This window comes from Bubalus bubalis, chromosome 10 (assembly GCF_019923935.1).
Source record: "Bubalus bubalis isolate 160015118507 breed Murrah chromosome 10, NDDB_SH_1, whole genome shotgun sequence".
Classification (NCBI taxonomy): domain Eukaryota; kingdom Metazoa; phylum Chordata; class Mammalia; order Artiodactyla; family Bovidae; genus Bubalus; species Bubalus bubalis.
The window spans coordinates 62,174,527-62,196,278 of NC_059166.1; the positions used below are offsets into that span (position 1 = coordinate 62,174,527).

Consider the following 21,752-nt stretch of genomic DNA (forward strand, 5'->3'; position numbering starts at 1 on the left):
CCCCGCCCCCGGCGCGCGGCTCCCCGCCGCATTGGCCCCCGAGAGCCGCTCGCGCCGCAGGCTGGCGCGCGTGCGGGAGCGCGCACACACGGGCGGCGTCGCGCTCCCAGCCGGTGACAAGCACCTGAATCAGGGTCGCGCGAGACCCGGGCGGCGTCCAGCTGTGGAACACCGAGCCGAGGCTCGCCCGCGCTGTGAATACAGGCGTCGGCCGCTTTGAACAGTTAAATTTTGGGAGTCTTGCCCTCAGTTGCCCACCGCCTTTGGAGTTTGCTGAGTTCTACAAGTCTGAGGAATTATGTACCACAGAAAGACGGACGGCCTCCGCCGTGGGAATTAACGAGTGAGTTGCTGACGGAGCCTGCTGGCAGGTGCCTTTGCAGGTTTCTTTTAATTGGGTGTTTCTTAGTATAATTTTTCCCCTCAAGATATTTGGAAAGAGTAATAATGTCTCTTGGTTGTTTTTGATTGTGGAGCCTAGTGGCTTACAAACTTGTTCTTGTTTTTAACTCTAAACTGTGTCAGCTCTGTCCGATAGACTTCCCGAGGTGATGGAAAGATTCTGCATCTACGCTAATACGGTAGCCACTAGCCTGCTTGTGACTGTTGAGCACTCGTACTGTAGCGACCGCGACCCGGGAACTGAATTTTTAACCGTACTGAATTTGAATGTGAATAGCCCTGTCTGGCGAGCGGTGCCATGTTGGACAGCGCCCGTCTACGTTTTCTCACTGTGTAGCCTGGTCCTGGGATGGCTACTGTCCATGTTTCCTTGCGACTGAAGGGGTCCCTGGGGTGCAGCACAAACCTGTATCCAGTGCAAAAAGTTGGAAAATCCTGACCAAACCGCTCAAGTTCCTCTCCAGTTTCCGACAAGCCGAGGCAATCTTTGGGGACACTCTGAAAAGTGTCCTGATACCACTACTGGGCTGCGTAAAGAATTTAGCTAATGACCTAGGAAACGGTTTTCTGACAAGTATCTAACAAATGTGGTAGAAAAATTATTTCCTGGCTGTTTTGTGTCATCCTGCTTTTGTTTTTGCCTTGAGAATTGCGGAGCTCCTTCATTTTATGGTGTTATTTTCTGTTTCTGAGAGTTGTTAAACTTTTTAGCCAATCTGATTATTGTTCTGTGTTCCTAATGGGAAAGGGTCTATAATTTTTTTAATGCCCCTTTAATTTATCCTTTTACTAATAAAAACAATATTGCAGGTAATCATATCTATACAAGGTTGATATACATTTAAGATTAATTTCTAGCAGTAGACTTGCTGGGCCAGAGAGTATGTGCATTTACGATGTTGTTGATTGTGCTATATTTCTTTCCATGGAGGTTTAATAATTTATTCACAAGGGTTCCTAAAGAGCTCTTGAGTGGTAATTCTAATATATAGAAAGACCTAAAAATTATATGATGACCTTTGAGAAAATTAAGACAGCTTATTTTCCTGGGGTGGCTAATGTCCAGGCTTCCTTAGGGCTGAAGGGGTTCCTGGGAATGCAGCACAAACCTGCATTCAACGCAAACACCTGGAAAATCCTGGACAAACCATTCAATCTCAAACTTCCATTCCTGGAACAATGTCATCCTAAAGCCATTAGATCAAGTAGAGTAAAGTAGACATCTATGGTTTGTTGGGTGGGGATGTCAGAAATCCAGAGAGGGATATTGGAGCACAGGTAAGAAGAGGAAGACATGGTGAGGTTGGGGGAATCCTGATGCAGGGTATTGGATCCTGAGTTGGGTAAGAAAGGTTTCCATGTAAGGGAAGGTACAGCAGTGACCGGGATTTTGCTTACCTTCAGAAGGATTGATCAAATAGGTAAATATATTAAGGATAATGGGAGTCTGGTTTCTTATTGTCCAAGAAGGGAGTTACAAACAGGAAAAGGGAGAAAACAAATAGGAAGGGAGAATGAACTCTGTAGTGTTGGAATGGGTCAGTAGCTTAGTCGTGTCTGACTCTTTGCAACCCCATGGACTATAACACATGAAGCTCCACTGCCCATGGGATTCTCCGAGCAAGAATACTGGAATGGGTTGCCATTTCCTTCTCCAGTGTTGGAATAGAATTAGCAATATCAGTGGTTGCAATTCATAGAGATATAGAAATAGATTGTGGCTTCTAAATGTCATTCTCTACAAAAAGGAATCAAGAATTCTTACAGAAATAGCTGATTCTACCACTGGGGCAGGAAAAGCATAAGTTTAGCCTGGATCATCTTTTTGTACTAGAAAGTAAGGAAGTGCTGGAAGAATGATGGGAACACGTCCAGAACACACAGAGGACTCCCCTCGTGGTCCAGTGGCTAAGGATCTGACTTACAATATAGGAGGCATGGGTTCCATCCCTGGTCAGGGAACTAAGATCCCACATGCCATAGGGCAACCAAGCCTGCATGCTACAACTAGAGAGAGTCCATGTACGAAAGCAAAAACCCCACATGCCGCAACTAATACCCAACACAACCAAATAAATAAATACTTTTTTAAAAAAGAACACATGGAAACCAGTTTAACTAGGCTTCCCACTGGCCATATCTGGGACAATTTGAGGATCAAAATAATGGTGGTTAATTGGTCGTAAACCATTGAATAAAGCAGGAAACCATGAGCCTATAGTGGTATATTTAAATAAATGAATAAGGTGAATGTTTCATGGGGATTAAAGTATTTACATATTTTCCAAATCACCTGCTTAAAAACATATATTGATTATAAATGGGAAAATATGAGTCACTTTTCAGTGGAGAAGCCTGTCAGATTCCACATTAATCAAATGATCAACATGAACATCATCATAATGGAACAAATAGAAACTGTAATGCCACCTGATAGAATGCAGTTAGCAGAACATAGCACCAGTTCTATTATACTCCTACCAAAGATGCATAAACTTATTCTAATCATGAGAAAATATTATATGAATCAAGTTAAGGTCCATTCTGCAAAATATCTAGCCTGTAATCTCTAGTGTTATGAGTCAAGAAAAGATTGAGGAATTGCACCTGACATAAAAGACATTGTCTGGACAACTAGTGAAATTTGAATGCGATCTGAAAATTAGATGGTAGTAATGTACAATGTTAATTTCCTGATTTTGATAGTTGTATTGTGATTATGCAAGAAAATGTTTTTATTTGTATAAAATACACAGAAAAGCATTCAGGGGTGATAGGACATCAAGTCAGCAACTTACTTTTTTTTTTTTTGAGGTTATAGCTTATTTTAAATACTGTGTTAGTTCCAAGTATACAGCAAAGTGATTCAGTCATATATTTATATTTTCAGATTATTTTCCATTATAGGTTATTATAAAATATTAAATATTGTTCCTGTGTTATATAGTAAATCCTTGTTGCTTACCTATTTTATATTCAGTAGTGTGTATCTGTTAATCCCATACTTCTAATTTATCCCTCTCCCCTCTCCCTTTCCCCATTGGTAACCATTAGTTTGTTTTCTATGCCTGTGAGTCTGTTTATGCTTTGTATATACATTTATTTGTATTATTTTTTAGATTCCACATATAAGTGATATCATATAATATTTGTCTTCTTCTCTCTGACTTACTTCACATAGTATGATGTTCTCTAGGTCTATCCGTATTGCTGCAAATGGCAATATTTCATTCTTTTGATGGCTGAGTAGAATTCCATTGTATACATCTTCTTTAGCCATTCATCTGTCAATGGACACTTAGGTTGCTTCCATGTCTTTGGCTGTTGTAAGTAGTCGCTATTGTAAATAGTGCTGCTGTGAACATTGGGATGAGTGTACCTTTTCAAATTAGAGTTTTTCATCTTTTCCAGATATATGCCCAGGAGTGAGATTGCTGGATCATATAGTAGCTCTGTTTTTAGTTTTTATAAGGAACTTCCAGACTGTTTTTCATAATGGCTGCGCCAATTTAAATTCCCGCCAACAGTGTAGGAGAGTTCTCTTTTCTCTACACCCTCTCCAGCATTTGTCATTTGTAGATTTTTTTTTATGATAGCCATTCTGACTGGTGTGAAGTGATATCTCATTGTCATTTTGATTCAGCAACTTACTTTCAGTTGGTTCTGGAAAGAAATGATTTGTACTGTGCTTCCAACATTTTTGTAAGCTTGAAATTGTTTCAAAATCTAAAAATACATTGTAAAAAAATTAGGGTACAGCAATGCAATAAAATTCTGTGCATTTGAAACCTTAGGTACCCAATGTGGAATAATTGCCAATATAAATGGAAAAAAATGTCAGAAAAAAGAATTTTTAATGCTCCTGTATTCATATACAGAGACTGTCTCCAGAAGAATACATAAAATGTGGTCACTTTGATAGAATAGGAATTGAATTGAATATTATGGGAAGAGGGCTAGAACAGGCTATTCATTGTAAAGTTTATTACTTTAAAATTTTTGTTCCATGTAAATATTCTTACTCAAAAAATTAATAAAAATGAAAAGATAGTTTCTTAATTTGTCAGGTATCAGTGGGTTCAGGACATTTGTGAATCCTACCATGTGTATATCTTTCTGAGTAGAATGTTACAACTTTCATCATAGTTTTTTTTAATAGGGGTCTGTGATCCAAAAGATTGATAACCATAGATTTGAAATAAACCCAAGGGACTTACCTGGTGATCCAGTGGTCAAAAATCCACTTTCCAATGCAGGGGATGTGGGTTCAACCCCTGGTCGAGGAACTGAGATCTCACATGCCACAGTGCTACAACTAGAGAGAAGCTCACATGCCACAACAAAGAGCCAGTGCACCACAACTAAGATCCAGCACAGCCAAAAATAAATATTAAAAAGAAAATAAATTCAGACTCGCGCTGCAGCCCCCGCCTCCCGTGCGCAACTCTCCGACCCACGTGAACCTCCCCTCCAGCCACTGCTGCCACCCTTCGGAATGGCCAACAGGGGACCTGCGTACGGCCTGAACCAGGAGGTACGGCAGAAGATTGATAAACAATACGATGCGGACCTGGAGCAAATCCTGATCCAGTGGATCACCACCCAGTGCCGCAAGCATGTGAGCCGGCCTCAGCCTGGGTGCAAGAACTTCCAGAACTGGCTCAAGAATGGCACGGTGCTGTGTGAGCTCATTAATGGGCTGTACCCCGAGGGACAGGCCCCAGTGAAGAAGATCCAGGCCTCCACCACAGCCTTCAAGCAGATGGAGCAGATCTCCCAGTTCCTGCAAGCAGCCAAGCGCTACGGCATCAACACCAATGACATCTCCCAGACTGTGGACCTCTGGGAAGGAAAGAGTATGGCCTGTGTGCAGCGGATTCTGATGAATCTGGGCGGGCTAGTGGTAGCACGGGACGATGGGCTCTTCTCTGGAGATCCTAACTGGTTTACCAAGAAATCCAAGGAGAACCCTCGGTACTTCCCGGACAACCAACTGCAGGAGAGCAAGAATGCGATTGGCTTACAGATAGGGACCAACCGCGGGGCTTCTCAGGCAGGCGTGACCGACTATGCGATGCCACGCCAGATCCTCTGATCTGCTCTTCAGCCCTGCCCCTGCCCTCCATGAATGGTTAATATATATGTTTGTTTGTTTGTTTTTTAGCACTGACATTTCCTGAGAGCTCCTGGGAGCTCTCACACTCCCTTCTGCCAGGGTGGGGGCCTGGCTTGTCTCCTCCAGGGGTGCCCGATGGTGGCCTCCCCTTTGTGCTGACTAATACATTCCCTTCTCCAAACCTACAAAACTGGACCAACTGGCCTCTTTTCCCCTGGGACCAAAATTGGGGGGGGGGGGGCGGGGTCTCACCCCCTCTCCACACCATACCTCTTCTCTTTTCTCTGGCCTCTTCCCTCTGAGCCCTATGCCCTAATCCATTCCTTAGCTGGAAATCAAGGATGCTGCCTGATGGCCTTCTCCTCCAAGTATGCCTTGCCCACAGCTGTGGCTGCAGGGAATTAATTTATATGGAGGGACCTGTGGCAACCGCCATCCCAGCCCCAGATGGACTGCACTCACCACACTTTGGAGGCAGCCTGCCCTGGCAGAGGCCCCCAGGCTTCTCATTTTCCATTCCTTTCTGTGGCTAAGGGGTGAGGGTGAGGGGGCCTGGGAGGGAAGGCTGCTCTCCATGGGCTGGGGCTTGAAAAATCTTGAGTTTGCTGATTTAAATACAGAATCTTTGTCTTAAAAATAAATAAATAAATAAATGCAAATGAAATTCCTTCCTACAAGTTTAAGAATTACATTAATTTTGCTTTTATCTCACATATCTTAGAATATGTGACACAGACAATAAAGCAAAACAAAAAAAGTAGTTTATTGTGGTAGGTGCTAGAATAAACAAAGATCACTAGAACACTACTGTGCTCTCAAAAAATAGAACATAAAACCAAATTGTGTATAGTAAAGTTAAATATTAAAGGAGGTAATGTGGAGATGTTTTAGGAGCATTAAGTACTGAACTAACTGTGCCTAGGGATCTGGAGAAGAGTCAGAAACCTTTTCAAAGAGGAGGCAATTTTTGAGTGGGGCTTTATAGAATGAGTAGGAATTCACCCAGTGGCAGCTCTAGAATGTCTCTGTTGGAGGAGCGAGTGGCAGCCATCTAGACAGAAGGAAAAATTGGAGAATTTGTCTTAAAGTTGTATTTGCATGGCAAGCACACTATTTTTATTTAGAACTCATGTTTATTAGGGTTACTGATGAAGATTATGAGGATAGTGCTAAAAGCAATCTGCCTACTTGCTAAAAAGCTCAAGTTTTATCCTTGTAGGCAATGGGGAACCTTTAAAAGATTTAATCAGGACAATCATATAGGCATTTTATGAAAAGAACACTCACAGCAGTGGATTTTTTTTTTTTTTTTTGCAGTACCAAGTCTAAAGCATAATTAAAGTAACTACAGTAAAGACCTAAAGGAGGTTGAGGTGGAAGTGGAAAAGAAGAGGGGTTAGATTAAAGAGATAGTTATGATAGAGAAGAACAAGAATTGATGGTTATATAGATAGATATGGCATGTGAAACAGTGATGACTCTCAGGTTACAAATTTAGTTAATTGGGCAAATGGTGGTACTGTGGACAGGAATGGAATAGAAATATTGGACAAGAATACATTTGGACTGGAATAGAAACAATAAAATCAACTGGAATTGCCAGCTCAGGATGCTTCTGATAGAGATACCCAGTGTGCGTGTGTGCTTAGCCACTTAGTTGTGTCTGACTCTTTGTAACCCTTTGGACTGTAGCCTGCCGGGCTCCTCAGTCCATGGGATTTTCAGGCAAGAATACTTGACTGGGTTGCCATTTCCTTCTCCAGGAGATCTTCCTGACCCAGGGATTGAACCTGTATCTCCTGTGTCTCCTGCATTGCAGGTGGATTCTTTACCTACTACTGAGCCTTTGGGGAAGCCCTTAGAGATACCCAGGGAGCATTTTAAATAACAGATCTGGTGTATAGTAGAGTGGCCAGGTGTAGAGATTTAGAACTGGGAATCATTGTGGTAGTTGAGTCCCTGGAAATAAGTCAATCAGAGATTGAGACACTGATTAATTAATGATTGTTGAAGAAGATTATTTTCATAGATTATATACATAGTAGCACTTGAATATCAGAATAATATCAAGAAAAGGTCTTGGTTCTGAGTGTAAACCTAAAGACTGAAGCAATGCTATGCCCTAAATATAGGCCCTTTGCATCTTTCACCTACATTAGTGCAATGGCAAAGGACAGAGACCAAATAAAAAAGGCAAGAAACCCAGAGAAGAAGAGAAATTGACTTTAGCACCATCCCAGTTTCCTCTAGTAAGTTAAAAATGTGAACCAAAACTATTTGAGACGTTTCAAAAAATTGTTTTCATGGAAATTTTTTAAGAAAATTTACCCAAAATTTGGAAGTAAAGCAAAATAGTCAGTATGCTGGGGCACTGTTCAACAGGCCCAAGCAAGGATTACTTAATTTTCAAGTCTAGGAGAGTGAACCTGTCTTTGACTCTTTACTATTTAATTAAAGCTCAGACACTGTTAAGTTACACATTAATGTGTAGATTTCTCTCTGCTAGAAAAGATAATCCCAAAGATTATGATCTGATTACCCCAAGGGACATTAGCATGTTGTGCATCTAACCTGGCAACCTAATTCTAATATTCCTTCTTTTTATTATTGGCTTTATTCATTTTAAGAAACATTAATGAGCTAATAAAGGTTTGACACATTATTCTATATTTGCATGAGAGATGTTTTTCTGTTTTTGAAAATTGTATTTTGACAGTTCTTTCCTTCAAAACATGTGGAATGGGGGGAAGTGCCGGGGGCGAGGAACTAAAGATATAAACCAAGAAGATATTCAAGTAACCAGTCTCCCTGCTAACACTCTTTCTTCCCTATGGTCTCCTCTCACCATAACAGGCAAAGTGATCCTTTGAAAGTTTATGTTGGGTTATGTCATCCTTTATACTTTGATCCCACCAGTGGCTACACATTTCATTCAGTGTTAAAGGCAAAGTCTTTACTGTGTCCCAGAAAAATCTACATGATCTGCCACTCCCAATAGCATGCTCTTTCCCCAGCTGGCTTTATTCTTCTCCATAGCACTTAATACTATACAAAATCCTATATATTTGTTTATTTCCTATCTCCTTTCATTGGAATTTTTTTAATTGGAGAATAATTACTTTACAAAATTGGGTTGGTTTCTGCTGTACAACAGTGCAAATCAGCCATGTGCTGAGCTGTAGCACAGCTGTACCTATGAGCGTAGCCTGCAAAGCTCCTCTGTCCATGGGATTATCCAGGCAAGAATACTGAAGTGCATTACCATGCCCTCCTCCAGGGGATCTTCCTGACCCAGGAGTTGAGCCTGCATCCCCTGAGTCTCCTGCACTGCAGGTAGATTCTTCCCACTGAGCCACCTGGGAAGCCATAAATATGTATGCAAGTATGTATGTGTGTGCATGTGTGTGTGTGTGTGTGTGTGTATATATACATATTCCCTCCCTCTTGAGCCTCCCTCCCACCCTGCATCCCTCCCCACTAAGTCATCATAGAGCACTTGGGTGGGCTCCTTGATCCAATGGATTTTTGTTGTTCCACTGCTCTCTCTCTAGTACTTAGAAGAATGCTTGACAGTTAATAGATGTTCAATAAATATTTATTTAAAGATGATTTTGTTTGAAGATGGTGGAGTATCAAAAGCTCAAGCCTTAAAAAGAAGGTGAAATAATTGCTTTAGATAGTGAGAAAGTGAACGTATTAAGTAAGTGTGACAAAATTACCAGGCAATATTGAATGCCAATTTGAGATGTGTGGACACAATTTTAAGGTCTGAACAGTTGGCTTAATTATATGTTCTCTTCAGCAATGGTCAGCTGTTCAGGTGAAAGCATAGAGTAGCACAAAGGTTGAGTTTATGCTGGAGCATTGCTTAAACCAGTATGATGAAAGGAGAGAACATACCACCTTATACGTCCCCTCACCTGACCCAGTTTCCCGTGGGTTGCACCTTTTCCCAGTTGCACCTTCCCAGATCATTCCACTGGGTTATCTAAAAGTTGCAGTCTATTGTCCATAATCTCCCTTTCCCTTGATATTTTTTCTTCCTCTTTGCCCTAAAAAATCCTGGCTATCCTTTGATGACTTCATTTCCACTATGTTTCATGACCTCAAAGGTTTCATGATGCTTCCTCAAGAGTAGCCCTAGGTTGAGGGTAAGTGAAGGTCAGGCAGAATTCCAATCTCCAAGCAGAGCATTTTACTTTGATCTACTTTATACATCTGAATTCCACATAACATTTTTTAAAAATGTTCTACTAGAGGAAAAAAGAGTTTGGAAACTACTATTTTACTACATTTTTTGCAGTGGCCTACTGTCTGCTATGTTTCTCCATCCTTCCTCTTTCTAAATTTATACTTATCCTGTTCCACCACCATGTATTGGTAGATGAAGGAAGATAAGTTAGCTTTTTAGTTCATACATCCCTGGACACAGAAGAGCCCCATTTAAACCTCCTTTAGAGACTACCACATTATCACCCAAAGAAATGAGTCTAGACTCAAACAAAGAGTCTAGACTTTGAGCTTTATACAATGACAAGATGGGCCTCTTGAGTTGTTTCCCTTGTGGGGGGAATGAGTGTGTTTTGCCTGCAAGGAGAGTCAACCAGTTATTTACGTGAGCTGTGGTAGTCATTAATATCCTTCACTAAATATTTTCAGTTTTTTTCCTGTGCACATAAGATTGAACTTTGCTGTGCCCTTGAAGTTTGCCCTGACCTGAAGTTAGGTTAGCTATTTGACTGAATTTAGCCAGTAAAGTGAGAGCAAGAATAACAAGTGGAAGCTTTAGAGATGAGTATATGATTTACCAGGGGCCCCACCCACCTGCCATCACAATGACTAACACTTTCCTAAATGATGGAAAATTGTTTTAATCTAAGTAAGAAAGCATGGAACAGAAACCGTAGCTGACTGACTTATGATGGACATGCAACTTAAACAAGAAATAAACCTTTTTTATAAGCTACTAAGATTTAAGGATTGTTTGTTATCCCAGCAAAACCTGGTCACTTTAATACATATTTATTTGCTGATTTCCTCCCTGCTATTTTCTTTGGTTCTGTCTCTTTGGATGTCCTTTTGTTTGGATGTTAGACCTTATCATGGAAATTGCTCAACTTCCTTCAATATCCATTCTCTTCTTCCTTTTAATAACTCTCTCCTGAGTTTTGACTGCAGAGGCAGAACTACATTCCCCCAGCCTATCTCGTAACTAGATGTGAACAAAAGTGATACATGTACATTACGAGTTATATATTTAATTTGTGACTTTCATTGACCTCCTTCCTGCTGGTTAGAGAATGTTAACAACTGAAACAGCAGGCCTGGATATAGGGATGGATATGGATGCAACATGTTTAGTATGATAGAGCCAGCTGATTCATAAAGCAGAGACATCCACCTACCCTAGGCTACAGAGAAATAAGCTGCTATTTAAGACACTAAATTTTGGAGTCTCTCTGTTATAGCAACTTAAGCTGCTTCCTAATATAGTCCCTTTAGGCTTTTACTTACATTTTCTTATCTTCTATGTCCTCTACTATTTTTTAATTTCTGTGTCTTTTTACCCTATTTCCAGAGATTTCATTTACTTTGTTTTCCAGTGCTTCTACTAAGTTTTTAATTTATGCTACTACATTTTTAATTTCCAGTAGTTCTTTTTTTGTAGATGCTATATGCACTTTTTAAAGTTTTCTTCTTTCTCATAGCCTGTTTCCTCCAAGCTGCTAGTTTCTTCATTTTTCTTTGGATTTCTGGTGAACTCTGGCTCTCTCTGCTTATATGTAAGAGAAAGGCACTACAAAGCTAAATCAAAGTTCATGGATAGAGCTGTGTAACTTTGGCTATCACTATATGAACAGAGATGCTGTGAGCAGGATTTGAACCTGCATGGGGAGACCCCATTGGATTTTGAGTCCAACGTCTTAACCACTCAGTCATCACAGCTCCAGTGGCAGATGATCTTCCTCTACTGGGGAAATTGGCAATGTCTAGAGACATTTTTGTTGTCACAACAGTGGTAGAAATGCTGCTGGTATCTAGTGTGTAGAGACCAGGAATGCTACTAAACGTAATGTGTAAATGGTCACCCAAAACAAAGAACCTAAAACATAAATATTTTAGATCTTTTATCTTGGGCAGATCATACTATTCAAAAAGACTCTGCCAATATGCTATCTGGCTGCCAGTATTCTGAGATCCCAACAGTGGAAAAAGATTGTCAGCCTTTGCATTCTGTTAGTAAACCTTTATTTAATTACCCTATTTTTAGCAAAATGCTCCTTCCCTAAAATATGCTTGTGCTTCTTGTGCCTCCCTCTGTTTCACTTTTTCCAGAGATCAGAACTTCAGGGGTATTCTGCTGAAATCAGGGTGAGACAGAGTTGTAGGGAGGGTGGAAAGAAGAGAAGAGAAAGGCAAGGGAGAAAGGGAAAGGTATCCCAACTGAATGCAAAGTTCCAGAGAATAGCAAGAAGAGAAGCCCTTCTTTCAACAGTTCAAAGAAATAGAGGAAAACAATATAACGGGAAAGACTAGAGATCTCTTCAAGAAAACTGGAGATATCAAGGGAACATTTCATGCAAGGAGGTGCACAATAAAGGCTCATAAGTAAGGACCTAACAGAAGCAGAGGAAATTAAGAAGAGGTGGCAAGAATATACAGAACTATATAAAAAAGGTCGTAATGACTGGGATAGTCACGATGGTGTGGTCACTCAGCTAGAGCCAGACAACTGAAGTGTGAAGTCAAGTGGGCCTTAGGAAGCATTACTATAAACAAAGCTAGTAGAGGTGATGGAATTCCAGCTGAGCTATTTAAAATTCTAAAAGATGATCCCGTTAAAGTGCTGCACTCAATATGTCAGCAAATTTGGAAAACTCAGCTATGGCCACAGGACTGGAAATGGTTAGTTTTTATTTCATTCCCAAAAAAGGCAGTGCCAAAGAATGTTCAGACTACCGTACATTTGCACTCATTTCACATGCTAGCAGGGTTATGCTCAAAATCCCTCAAGCTAAGCTTTAGCAGTATATGAACCAAAAACTTCCAGACATTCAAGCTGGATTTTGAAGAGGCAGAGGAACCAGAGATCAAATCGCCAACCTCTTTTGGATCATGAAGAAAGCAAGGGAGTTCCAGAAAAACATCTATTTCTGCTTCATTGACAATGCTAAAACCCCTTTGACTGTGTGGATAACAATAAACTGTGGAAAATTCTTGAAGAGATGGAAATACCAGACCACCTTACCTGTCTCCCGAGAAACTTATATGCAGGTCAAGAAGCAACAGTTAAAACCGGATATGGAACAATAGATTGGTTCAAAATTGGGAAAGCAGTACATCAAGGCTGTATGTTGTCATCCTGCTTATTTAACTTCTATGCAGAGTACATCATGTGAAATACTAGGCTGGATGAATCCCAAGCTGGAATCAAGATTGCCAGGAGAAATATCAACAACCTCAGATATGCAAATGGTACCACTCTAATGGTGGAAAGTGAAGAGGAATTAAAGAGCCTCTTGATAAAGGTGAAAGAGGAGAGTGAAAAAGCTGGCTTGAAACTCAAAGGTCAAAAAACTAAGTTCATGGCATCTGGTCCCATCACTTCATAGAAAATAAATGAGGGAAAAGTGGAAACAATGACAGATTTTATTTTCCTAGGCTCCAAGATCACTGCGGATCAGTGACTGCAGCCATGAAATTTTAAAAAAGGACTCACTCCTTGGAAGGAAAACCATAACAAATCTAGACAGTGTATTAAAAAGCAGAGACATCACTTTGCTGACAAAGGTCCAAATAGTCAAAGCTGTGGTTTTTCCAGTAGTCATGTCCAGAGGTGAGTGTTACAATAACGAAGACTGAGCACCAAAGAATTGATGCTTTCAAATTCTGTACTGGAGAAGACTCTTGAGAGTCCCTTGGATAGCAAGAAGATCAAACCAGTTAATCCTAAAGGAAATCAACCCTGAATATTCATTGGAAAGACTGATGCTGAAGTGAAGCTCCAATCCTTTGGCCACCTGATGCAAAGAGCTGACTCATTGGAAAAGACCTTGATCCTAGGAAAGATGGAAGGCAAAAAGAGAAAGGGGCAGCAGAGGATGAGATAATTAGATAGCATCACTGACTCAGTGGACATGAATTTGAGCAAACTTCGGGAGATAGTGAAGGACAGAGGAGCCTGGTGTACTACATATAGTGCATGGGGTCACAAACAGTTGGACACAACTTAGCAACTGAACAACAGCAGCATTGTAAACAAATTTCCAGGTAATCATCTTTTTAGCTCCTCCACCTACATTTTCAGAGGTACCTGAGGTCCCCCATTTCTTGGGTTGTTTGAGAGTTCTAAAATGTAATTTTCTTGCTTTTTCTCCCCTACTGCAGGCTTAGGATTCAGTTTTCCTGGTTCTGCTGTCAGTTGTCATTAGTCCATCTGCTTTCCAGCGTCCAATATTCTTACTTTGTTTTCTTCCCTCCTGTTCTCTATGTCTTTATGTGTCTTTAAAAAAGGGGGATGGGGGGACTTCCCTGGGGTTCAGTGGTAAACAGTCTGCCTGCAAATGCAAAAGACATAGGTAGATCCCTTGTCTCGGAAGATTCTGTATGCTACAGGGCAACTAAACCTGTGCACTAGTGACTTACTAGCAAAATGTTTCCTTCCTGTCCACGAAACTCTGTGCTTTGCTAGCCTAGAGGTGCTAGTTCCAAAAGGTGGACTGTTTCCACCAGGCGACACAACAGGCAACAGCACAATAATTCCATTTAACTGGAAGTTAAGGCTGCCGCCTGGCCAAACTGGACTCCGCATGCATCTTAATCAGTAATCACAGAAGGAAATTTCTGTGTTGACTGGGGTGATTGATCCTGACTACCAAGGGAAAACTGCACTATTGCTTCACATGAAGGTAAGGAAGAGTATGTCTGAAATACAGGAGGTTCCTTAGTATCACCATACCCTGTGATTAAGGCCAGTGGAAAACTACAACAACCCAATCCATTCAGGACTACTAATACCCCAGACCCTTCAGGAATAAAGATTTGGGTCACTCCACCAGGTAAAGAACCATAATCAGCTGAAGTGCTTGCTGAAGACAAAAGGAATACAGAATTGGCAGTGGAAGTAGGCAGTTATAAATACCAGCTATGATCAAAAAGCTAATTATAGAAATAAGGATATAATTGTCATGAGTATTCTTCCTTATTTTGTTATGAGTATGTGTTTATGTATCTTAAATATCTTTGTTTTCTTCCCTCTCTTATTCCTTTATCATATAAAATATTTGGTTTTATATCATAGAATTTAAGTATTGTTAATTTTAAATCATACAGTTTAAGTTATGTGAAATCAAAGAACAGAATAAACACCATTCCAGGATATTACCTTCTCTTCTGCAGATGTGGTTAGTATGTTTCTGTCCATATACAGGATAGTTGTATCATCATAGGTAGAATTATGACATCATTGTCTTTATTTAGATATTAAACTCATTTTAAGGAGAGGCACATGGGTGCCAAGTTTACAAGGGGTGGATTTGTGATGGTTAATTTTATGTGTCAGCTTAACTGGGCCATTGGGTGTTCAGCATTTAGTCAAATTACTCAGGGTGGTCTGTGAGGATGTTTTGAGGTAAGCCAACATTTGAATGAGTACCCTGAGTAAAGCAGATTGCTCTGCCTAATGTGGATAACCTTATCCAATCAAGCAGAGACCTAAATAGAATAAAAAGGTTGAGTAAGAGGGAACTCATCCTACCTGACTGCTTTGAGCCAAGACATCGACTTTTTTCCCTGTCTTTGGACTTGAACTGCAACATTAGCACTTTTTGGGTCTTGAGTCTGCCAGCTTTTAAACTGGAACTTATACCATTGGCTCTCCTGGTTCTTAGGCCTTCAGACTCAGACTGTACCTATATATCAGTTCTAGATCTCCAGCTTTCCCACTGCAGATCTTAGAAACTCTCAGCCTCCAAAATCATGTGAGGTAATTCCTCATAATAAATACCCCTCCCTCCCCATGTATATCTGTATCTACGTATCTATATTGTATCTCCTATTGGTTCCATTCCTTTGGAGAATCCTAACTAATATAGATGGAGAAGGCAATGGCACCCCACTCCACTACTCTTGCCTGGAAAATCCCATGGACAGAGGAGCCTGGAAGGCTGCAGTCCATGGGGTCGCTAAGGGTCGGACACGACTGAGTGACTTCACTTTCACTTTTCACTTTCATGCATTGGAGAGGGAAATGGCAACCCACTCCAGTGTTCTTGCCTGGAGAATCCCAGGGATGGGGGAGCCTGGTGGGCTGCCATTTATGGGGTCACACAGAGTCATACACGACTGAAGCGACTTAGCAGCAGCAGCAGCAGCAACTAATATAGATACCTTAATTATAAATAGAAAGGTGATTGTACCATTTAAAAAATCTTATTAATTATTCAATTCTTATTAATAACCATATACTATAGATTTTATGTATCTCTTAACAGTTTCAAAGTATATTTTATTATTTATTGTTTACTACCCATTAAGTTTCCTGGGATAAGTAGATTGCTAGAGAAATCAATAAGATGTATTTCTAAACAATTGCCTTTTTAAATATAAAAATTTAAATATTCTTTGTAAGTTAAGTCATATTCACCATGTACATGACAATAGGAGCAGGAGGAAGCAAATGTTACAAACAAGGTAAAATTATGAATATGTGTGTCTCAGAGAAGTGGATGTTGTTCAGTTTACCTATGGCCTCATTTGGAGCTAGTACCACTTGTTATTATCCCTTACTTGAAGACCTGGCCAATGTTAAATGGTTTGCTTTCCCTCTTTTGTAAACTGTTTTATTTTCCTTCCAATTCTAATTCTGCCCAATTGCTCTATTGAAGTAAAGTCATTTAATTTCCCCTGTTCTGATTGATATTTTAATTATTCAGTTATTTCCAGCTGTGTCCACCTCAACTTTGTTTGAAGAACAGAGAGCTCTGCTTTCTGTATTTGAATAATAAAACTAGGGACTGGGTCATTTTTTTTCCTTCTCCAGAAATTAGAGAAAGAAATTATCCACCAAGAAAAACTGTCCCAAAAAAAAGAAAAAGAAAAAGAAAAACTGTCCCATTTTTTCTGAGTACCATAAAGGAGATAGTGGCCTATCTGTTCCCTTTTGTTAGTCTGCTAACATTTTAAATATATATATATATATTTATATATATATATATATAAATAAGTATAACAATTATTTAAAACAATTACTTGGTTTTATAGCAAATCAATCAGTCAATCAATCAATCAATCTTGGACTTGTCACATGTGAACTAAGATCTCATTTTGACTTTCCTGGGTACCTAGATTGTATTCCTAGGTCTTCAGAGACAGAGATTCTCTGTGCATTTGAGAATAACTACTGGCTGATATGACAGAGGCAATAATGTGACGTGGGACTTGCCAGTAGGCTTCCATCAAGATAGCCTGTCTGTTGGATCTCTTGATTTCAACAAAAACCAACACAATCAACTTAAGCAAAAAGTAGAAAATATAAGGATGAAACCAAGGCCATGTCTCAGGATGGGACTGAAACTGTGCACCAGACACTCTCTTTGTTCTACTTTGTGTCTCTTTACCCCAGTGTTCATGGTAGAAAAAATGGCTGAACAAACTCCAGTTTTTATATCTCATGCATTAAAGATTTCAACCTAGACAAAGACCAGATCTTTTACACCCAATTTCAAGTTTTCTAAGGATGAATCTGTTCAGCCCAAACCTACAGCCAGGACAAAAATTGGGGGTCATAATTCATACCCATGGCTGCCTGGAGGCTATCCTGTTACCATGTAGATGAGAGCAGCTTCCCTAAAAGTCTGCAGAGAAGGGAGGCTGGATGACAGACTTAACAGGTATCTACTGCAAGGCCCTCCCTCACAGAAAACTGATCTTAAACAGTAGCCTACTGGAGTCCACGTTGTGGAAAAGGAAGTGGATAGTCAAAGTGAAGTCGCTTAGTCGTTCCCGACTCTTAGCAACCCCATGGACTGGATGGAGCCTACGAGGCTCCTCCGTCCATGGGATTTTCCAGGCAAGAGTACTGGAGTGGGGTGCCATTGCCTTCTCCGAGAATTAAGATAGGTTAGGTAAAACGAATTTTGAGGCAATTGGGCTTTTGGGGATCACTTTAATATTTATCATAAGTATGTTTTTAAATATATATAGCTCATTATTTGAACAATTCTTATACAAAGAGATTTAATTAACTGTAGCAAATTTGTTCCTGGATCTTGAGCCATATTCAAATTCAAATGTATGTTAATTATCCAGGTCAGCTTTGCAGGGGTTCAACTCAATTGTCATAGAGCCTGAAATGACCATAATGTACAAGCAGTGACTCAACTGTTTGTATCCCGTAAACCAGTGGGTTCCAGTCTAAGATCCCTGGACATCTAGGAGTCCATAAGGAAAGACTTGAAGGTCCATAAGCTTTTTGCAGTATTTCGTATAGTTGAAAGAAGTCACTAGGGTCCAGTGGTAAAGAATCCATTTTCCAGTGCAGGGGACGTGAGTTTGATCGCTGGCAAGGGAACTAAGAGTCTACATGCCAAGGGCAACTAAGCCCATGCACCACAACTACTGAGCCCAAATGCCACAACTATAGAAGCCTGAACAACACAATGAAGACCCAGTGGGGTAGAAAAAAACATCAAATTTCTCTGTTTTATAATGGAATTGTATCAAGTCAGGGCAGCAAGTCTGTTTTACAGTGCTGATCTGAAGCTCTGGTTTAATGCACAGATACCGACATCCATATTGATATATACACATACAGTGATTGGTTAAATAAATTCTGGGTCCACTTCCCGTGGACTATCAGGGAAGTCCCAGAAATTTGAGTCAGGTAAGTATGATTTCCGTTCAACTTTATGAACTACTGCAAAAAGCTTGTGGATCTTCAGTTCTTCCCTTATGGACTCCTAGATGTCCAGGGATCTCAGGCTGGAACCCACTGGTTTATAGGATAAAAACAACTGAGTCACTGCTTGTCCATTATAGTCACTTCAGGCACTATGATAATTGGAGAGATGTGATTTTAATACATGTTTATATGGCTGCTATTATTCTGTTTATACAGGCTTCCCTAGTAGCTCAAACAGTAAAGCATCTGTCTGGGTTCAGTCCCTGGTTCAGGATGACCCCCTGGAGAAGGAAATGGCAACCCACTCCAGGATTCTTACCTGGAGAATTTCATGGACAGAGGAGCCTGGTGGGCTGCAGTCCATGGGGTCACAAAGAGTCAGACACTACTGAGTGACTAACACACACACACACACACACATTCTGTTTATAGGGGGCTTCCCTGGTGGCTCAGTGGTAAAGCATTCGCCTGTCAAAGCAGGAGGCTCTGGTTCCATCCCTGAGTTGGGAAAATCCCCTGGAGAAGGAAATGGCAGCCCTCTCCAGTATTCTTGCCTGCAAATCCCATGGACAGAGGAGCCTGGCAGGCTACAGTCCAAGAGGTTGCAAAAGAGTTGGACACAACTGAGTGACTAAACAACTTTCTATTTATATTCTAAAGACTGTTGAAAGAGAAATTTAAAGCTCAAGATTACTAAAGTCATCTTTCCTGGAGATCTATAAACATGAGATAATTAGACAGCTCTCTAAAATAATGATCTCTTGGAAATCCTTTTACTTTCCTCTTAAAATATATTAAAATATCATCCACCCCATTATTAGAAAATATATTGATTAGGTGAATATAATGCCTTAATGACAGAGACCTGTGGGTAACAAATTGTTTCCAGAAATGATCTGCCTTTACAACATAGATTTTAGGTCATCCTGCGAATGACAAGACCTTGATGTTGAGGATTTTCAGCAAGTCCTCATCTCCATAATGATAGTAAGCACTTGGTTATTTCTCTGCTTTATCCATGATTAGGCCCTCTGGATCCATATGTAAGGACAAAATCGACAAGAAGAATTGCTAAGATTTAACTCTCTATTTATAGTCCAAGTTATCAGAAACCCTTTAAGCCCTAGGCAGTTGCACATTCAGTTGAGTTCAGTTCAGTCACTCAGTTGTGTCCAACTCTTTGCGACCCCATGAATCACAGCACGCCAGGCCTCCCTGTCCATCACCAACTCCCGGAGTTCACTCAAACTCATGTCCATCGAGTCAGTGATGCCATCCAGACATCTCATCTTCTGTCATCCCCTTCTCCTCCTGCCCCCAATTCCTCCCAGCATCAGAGTCTTTTCCAGTGAGTCAACTCTTCGCATGAGGTGGCCAAAGTACTGGAGTTTCAGCTTTGGCATCATTCCTTCCAAAGAACATCCAGGACTGATCTCCTTTAGAGTGGACTGGTTGGATCTCCTTGCAGTCCAAGGGACTCTCAAGAGTCTTCTCCAACACCACAGTTCAAAAGCATCAATTCTTCGGCGCTCAGCTTTCTTCACAGTCCAACTCTCACATCCATACATGACCACTGGAAAAACCATAGCCTTGACTAGATGGACCTTGTTGGCAAAGTAATGTCTCTGCTTTTGAATATGCTATCTAGGTTGGTCATAACTTTCCTTCCAAGGAGTAATCATCTTTTAATTTCATAGCTGCAATCACCATCTGCAGTGATTTTGGAGCCCCCCAAAATAAAGTCTGACACTGTTTCCACTGTTTCTCCATCTATTTCCCATGAAGTTGATGGGACCAGATGCCATGATCTTAGTTTTCTGAATGTTGAGCTTTAAGCCAACTTTTTCACCCTCCTCTTTCACTTTCATCAAGAGGCTTTTTAGTTCCTCTTCACTTTCTGCCATAAGGGTGGTGTCATCTGCATATCTGAGGTTATTGATATTTCTCCCGGCAATCTTGATTCCAGCTTGTGCTTCTTCCAGTCCAGTGTTTCTCATGATGTACTCTGCATATAAGTTAAATAAGCAGGGTGACAATATACAGCCTTGACAAACTCCTTTTCCTATTTGGAACCAGTCTGTTGTTCCATGTTCAGTTCTAACTGTTGCTTCCTGACCTGCATATAAATTTCTCAAGAGGCAGGTACTCCCATCTCTTTCAGACTTTTCCACAGTTTATTGTGATCCACACAGTCAAAGGCTTTGGCATAGTCAATAAAGCAGAAATAGATGTTTTTCTGGAACTCTCTTGCTTTTTCCATGATCCAGCGGATGTTGGCAATTTGACTCTGGTTCCTCTGCCTTTTCTAAAACCAGGTTGAACATCAGGAAGTTCATGGTTCACGTATTGCTGAAGCCTGGCTTGGAGAATTTTGAGTATGTATTTACTAGCGTGTGAGATAAGTGCAATTGTGTGGTAGTTTGAGCATTCTTTGGCATTGCCTTTCTTTGGGATTGGAATGAAAACTGACCTTTTCCAGTCCTGTGGCTACTGCTGAGTTTTTTCAAATTTGCTGGCATATTGAGTGCAGCACTTTCACAGCATCATCTTCCAGGATTTGAAATAGCTCAACTGGAATTCCATCACCTCCACTAGCTTTGTTCGTAGTGATGCTTTCTAAGGCCCACTTGACTTCACATTCTAGGATGTCTGGCTCTAGTATAATTGCCTAAAATTTACTTTGGAACAAAGCTATTCCTCTTCTTAAAGCCAAGACATGTCAGTAGGTCACTTTCAGCAGCTTTGAATTCAGGTCTCTCATCTCACCAAGATTCAAACTTCTACACTAAGTTGCTGTTCCAGTCTACCCTTCAGAATAGTAATTAATCTTAATTCAGATTAAAAAACCCATAATTGCAACATCATCTTTAAATATACCCTCTACTTCAGTCTTAGAAATGATACATCTAAGTTTGAAAAGAAGTTGATGGGATTAGAAGCAGTATTGAAGACACAAATTCTAATAGGAAACAGTTTTTTTTTTTTTAAAGCATTGTTTTAAATATAAAGGTACAAAAAATAAATATAAAGCTACATATTTATTGAAAATTGATTCATATGTGATGGACAAATCACTTCCCAAATGTGCTTCTTTGTAAAGCTATGAAAAGCAAGGAGAAGTAGGTAGGCCATGCATTATTGAGTGTAAGGTCTTCTCAACCTTAAATGCTTGTACAGGATATTCTTTTTAAAACAAATGTAGTGAAAATTCCCCTTTTCTTCCTTGAAGCATCTGTGAGTCTTTCTTTAGATAAAATGAGCTTTTTTGGTGAGCACATGACAAGGAAGAGGTTCAGTGTAACAAGCAATCATGTTATTTTAAAAATCTCCATC

General features: G+C 40.3%; 1 protein-coding gene, 1 long non-coding RNA gene and 1 other non-coding gene across 3 annotated transcripts; 2 read left to right on the forward strand and 1 right to left on the reverse strand.

Annotated features, from left to right (window-relative positions):
- Positions 1-52: 52 nt before the first annotated feature.
- Positions 53-1,221, forward strand: LOC123327724. Its single transcript, XR_006542422.2, has 2 exons — positions 53-343; positions 526-1,221. It is a non-coding gene; the product is annotated as an uncharacterized LOC123327724 (long non-coding RNA).
- Positions 1,222-3,946: 2,725 nt separating this feature from the next.
- LOC102414097 (transgelin-2-like) lies at positions 3,947-8,791 on the forward strand. The gene has a single exon (XM_044924364.2). The coding sequence runs from the start codon at positions 4,898-4,900 to the stop codon at positions 5,495-5,497; it is 600 nt and encodes a 199-aa protein (XP_044780299.1). The 5' UTR covers positions 3,947-4,897; the 3' UTR covers positions 5,498-8,791.
- Positions 8,792-11,382: 2,591 nt separating this feature from the next.
- Positions 11,383-11,464, reverse strand: TRNAL-CAA. The gene has a single exon. It is a non-coding gene; the product is annotated as a tRNA-Leu (tRNA).
- Between the last annotated feature and the right edge of the window lie 10,288 nt (positions 11,465-21,752).

What these genes read in the sequence shown, in the direction of transcription:
- LOC102414097 (XM_044924364.2), top strand. Translation starts at nt 4,898, where the DNA reads ATGGCCAACAGGGGACCTGCGTACGGCCTGAACCAGGAGGTACGGCAG.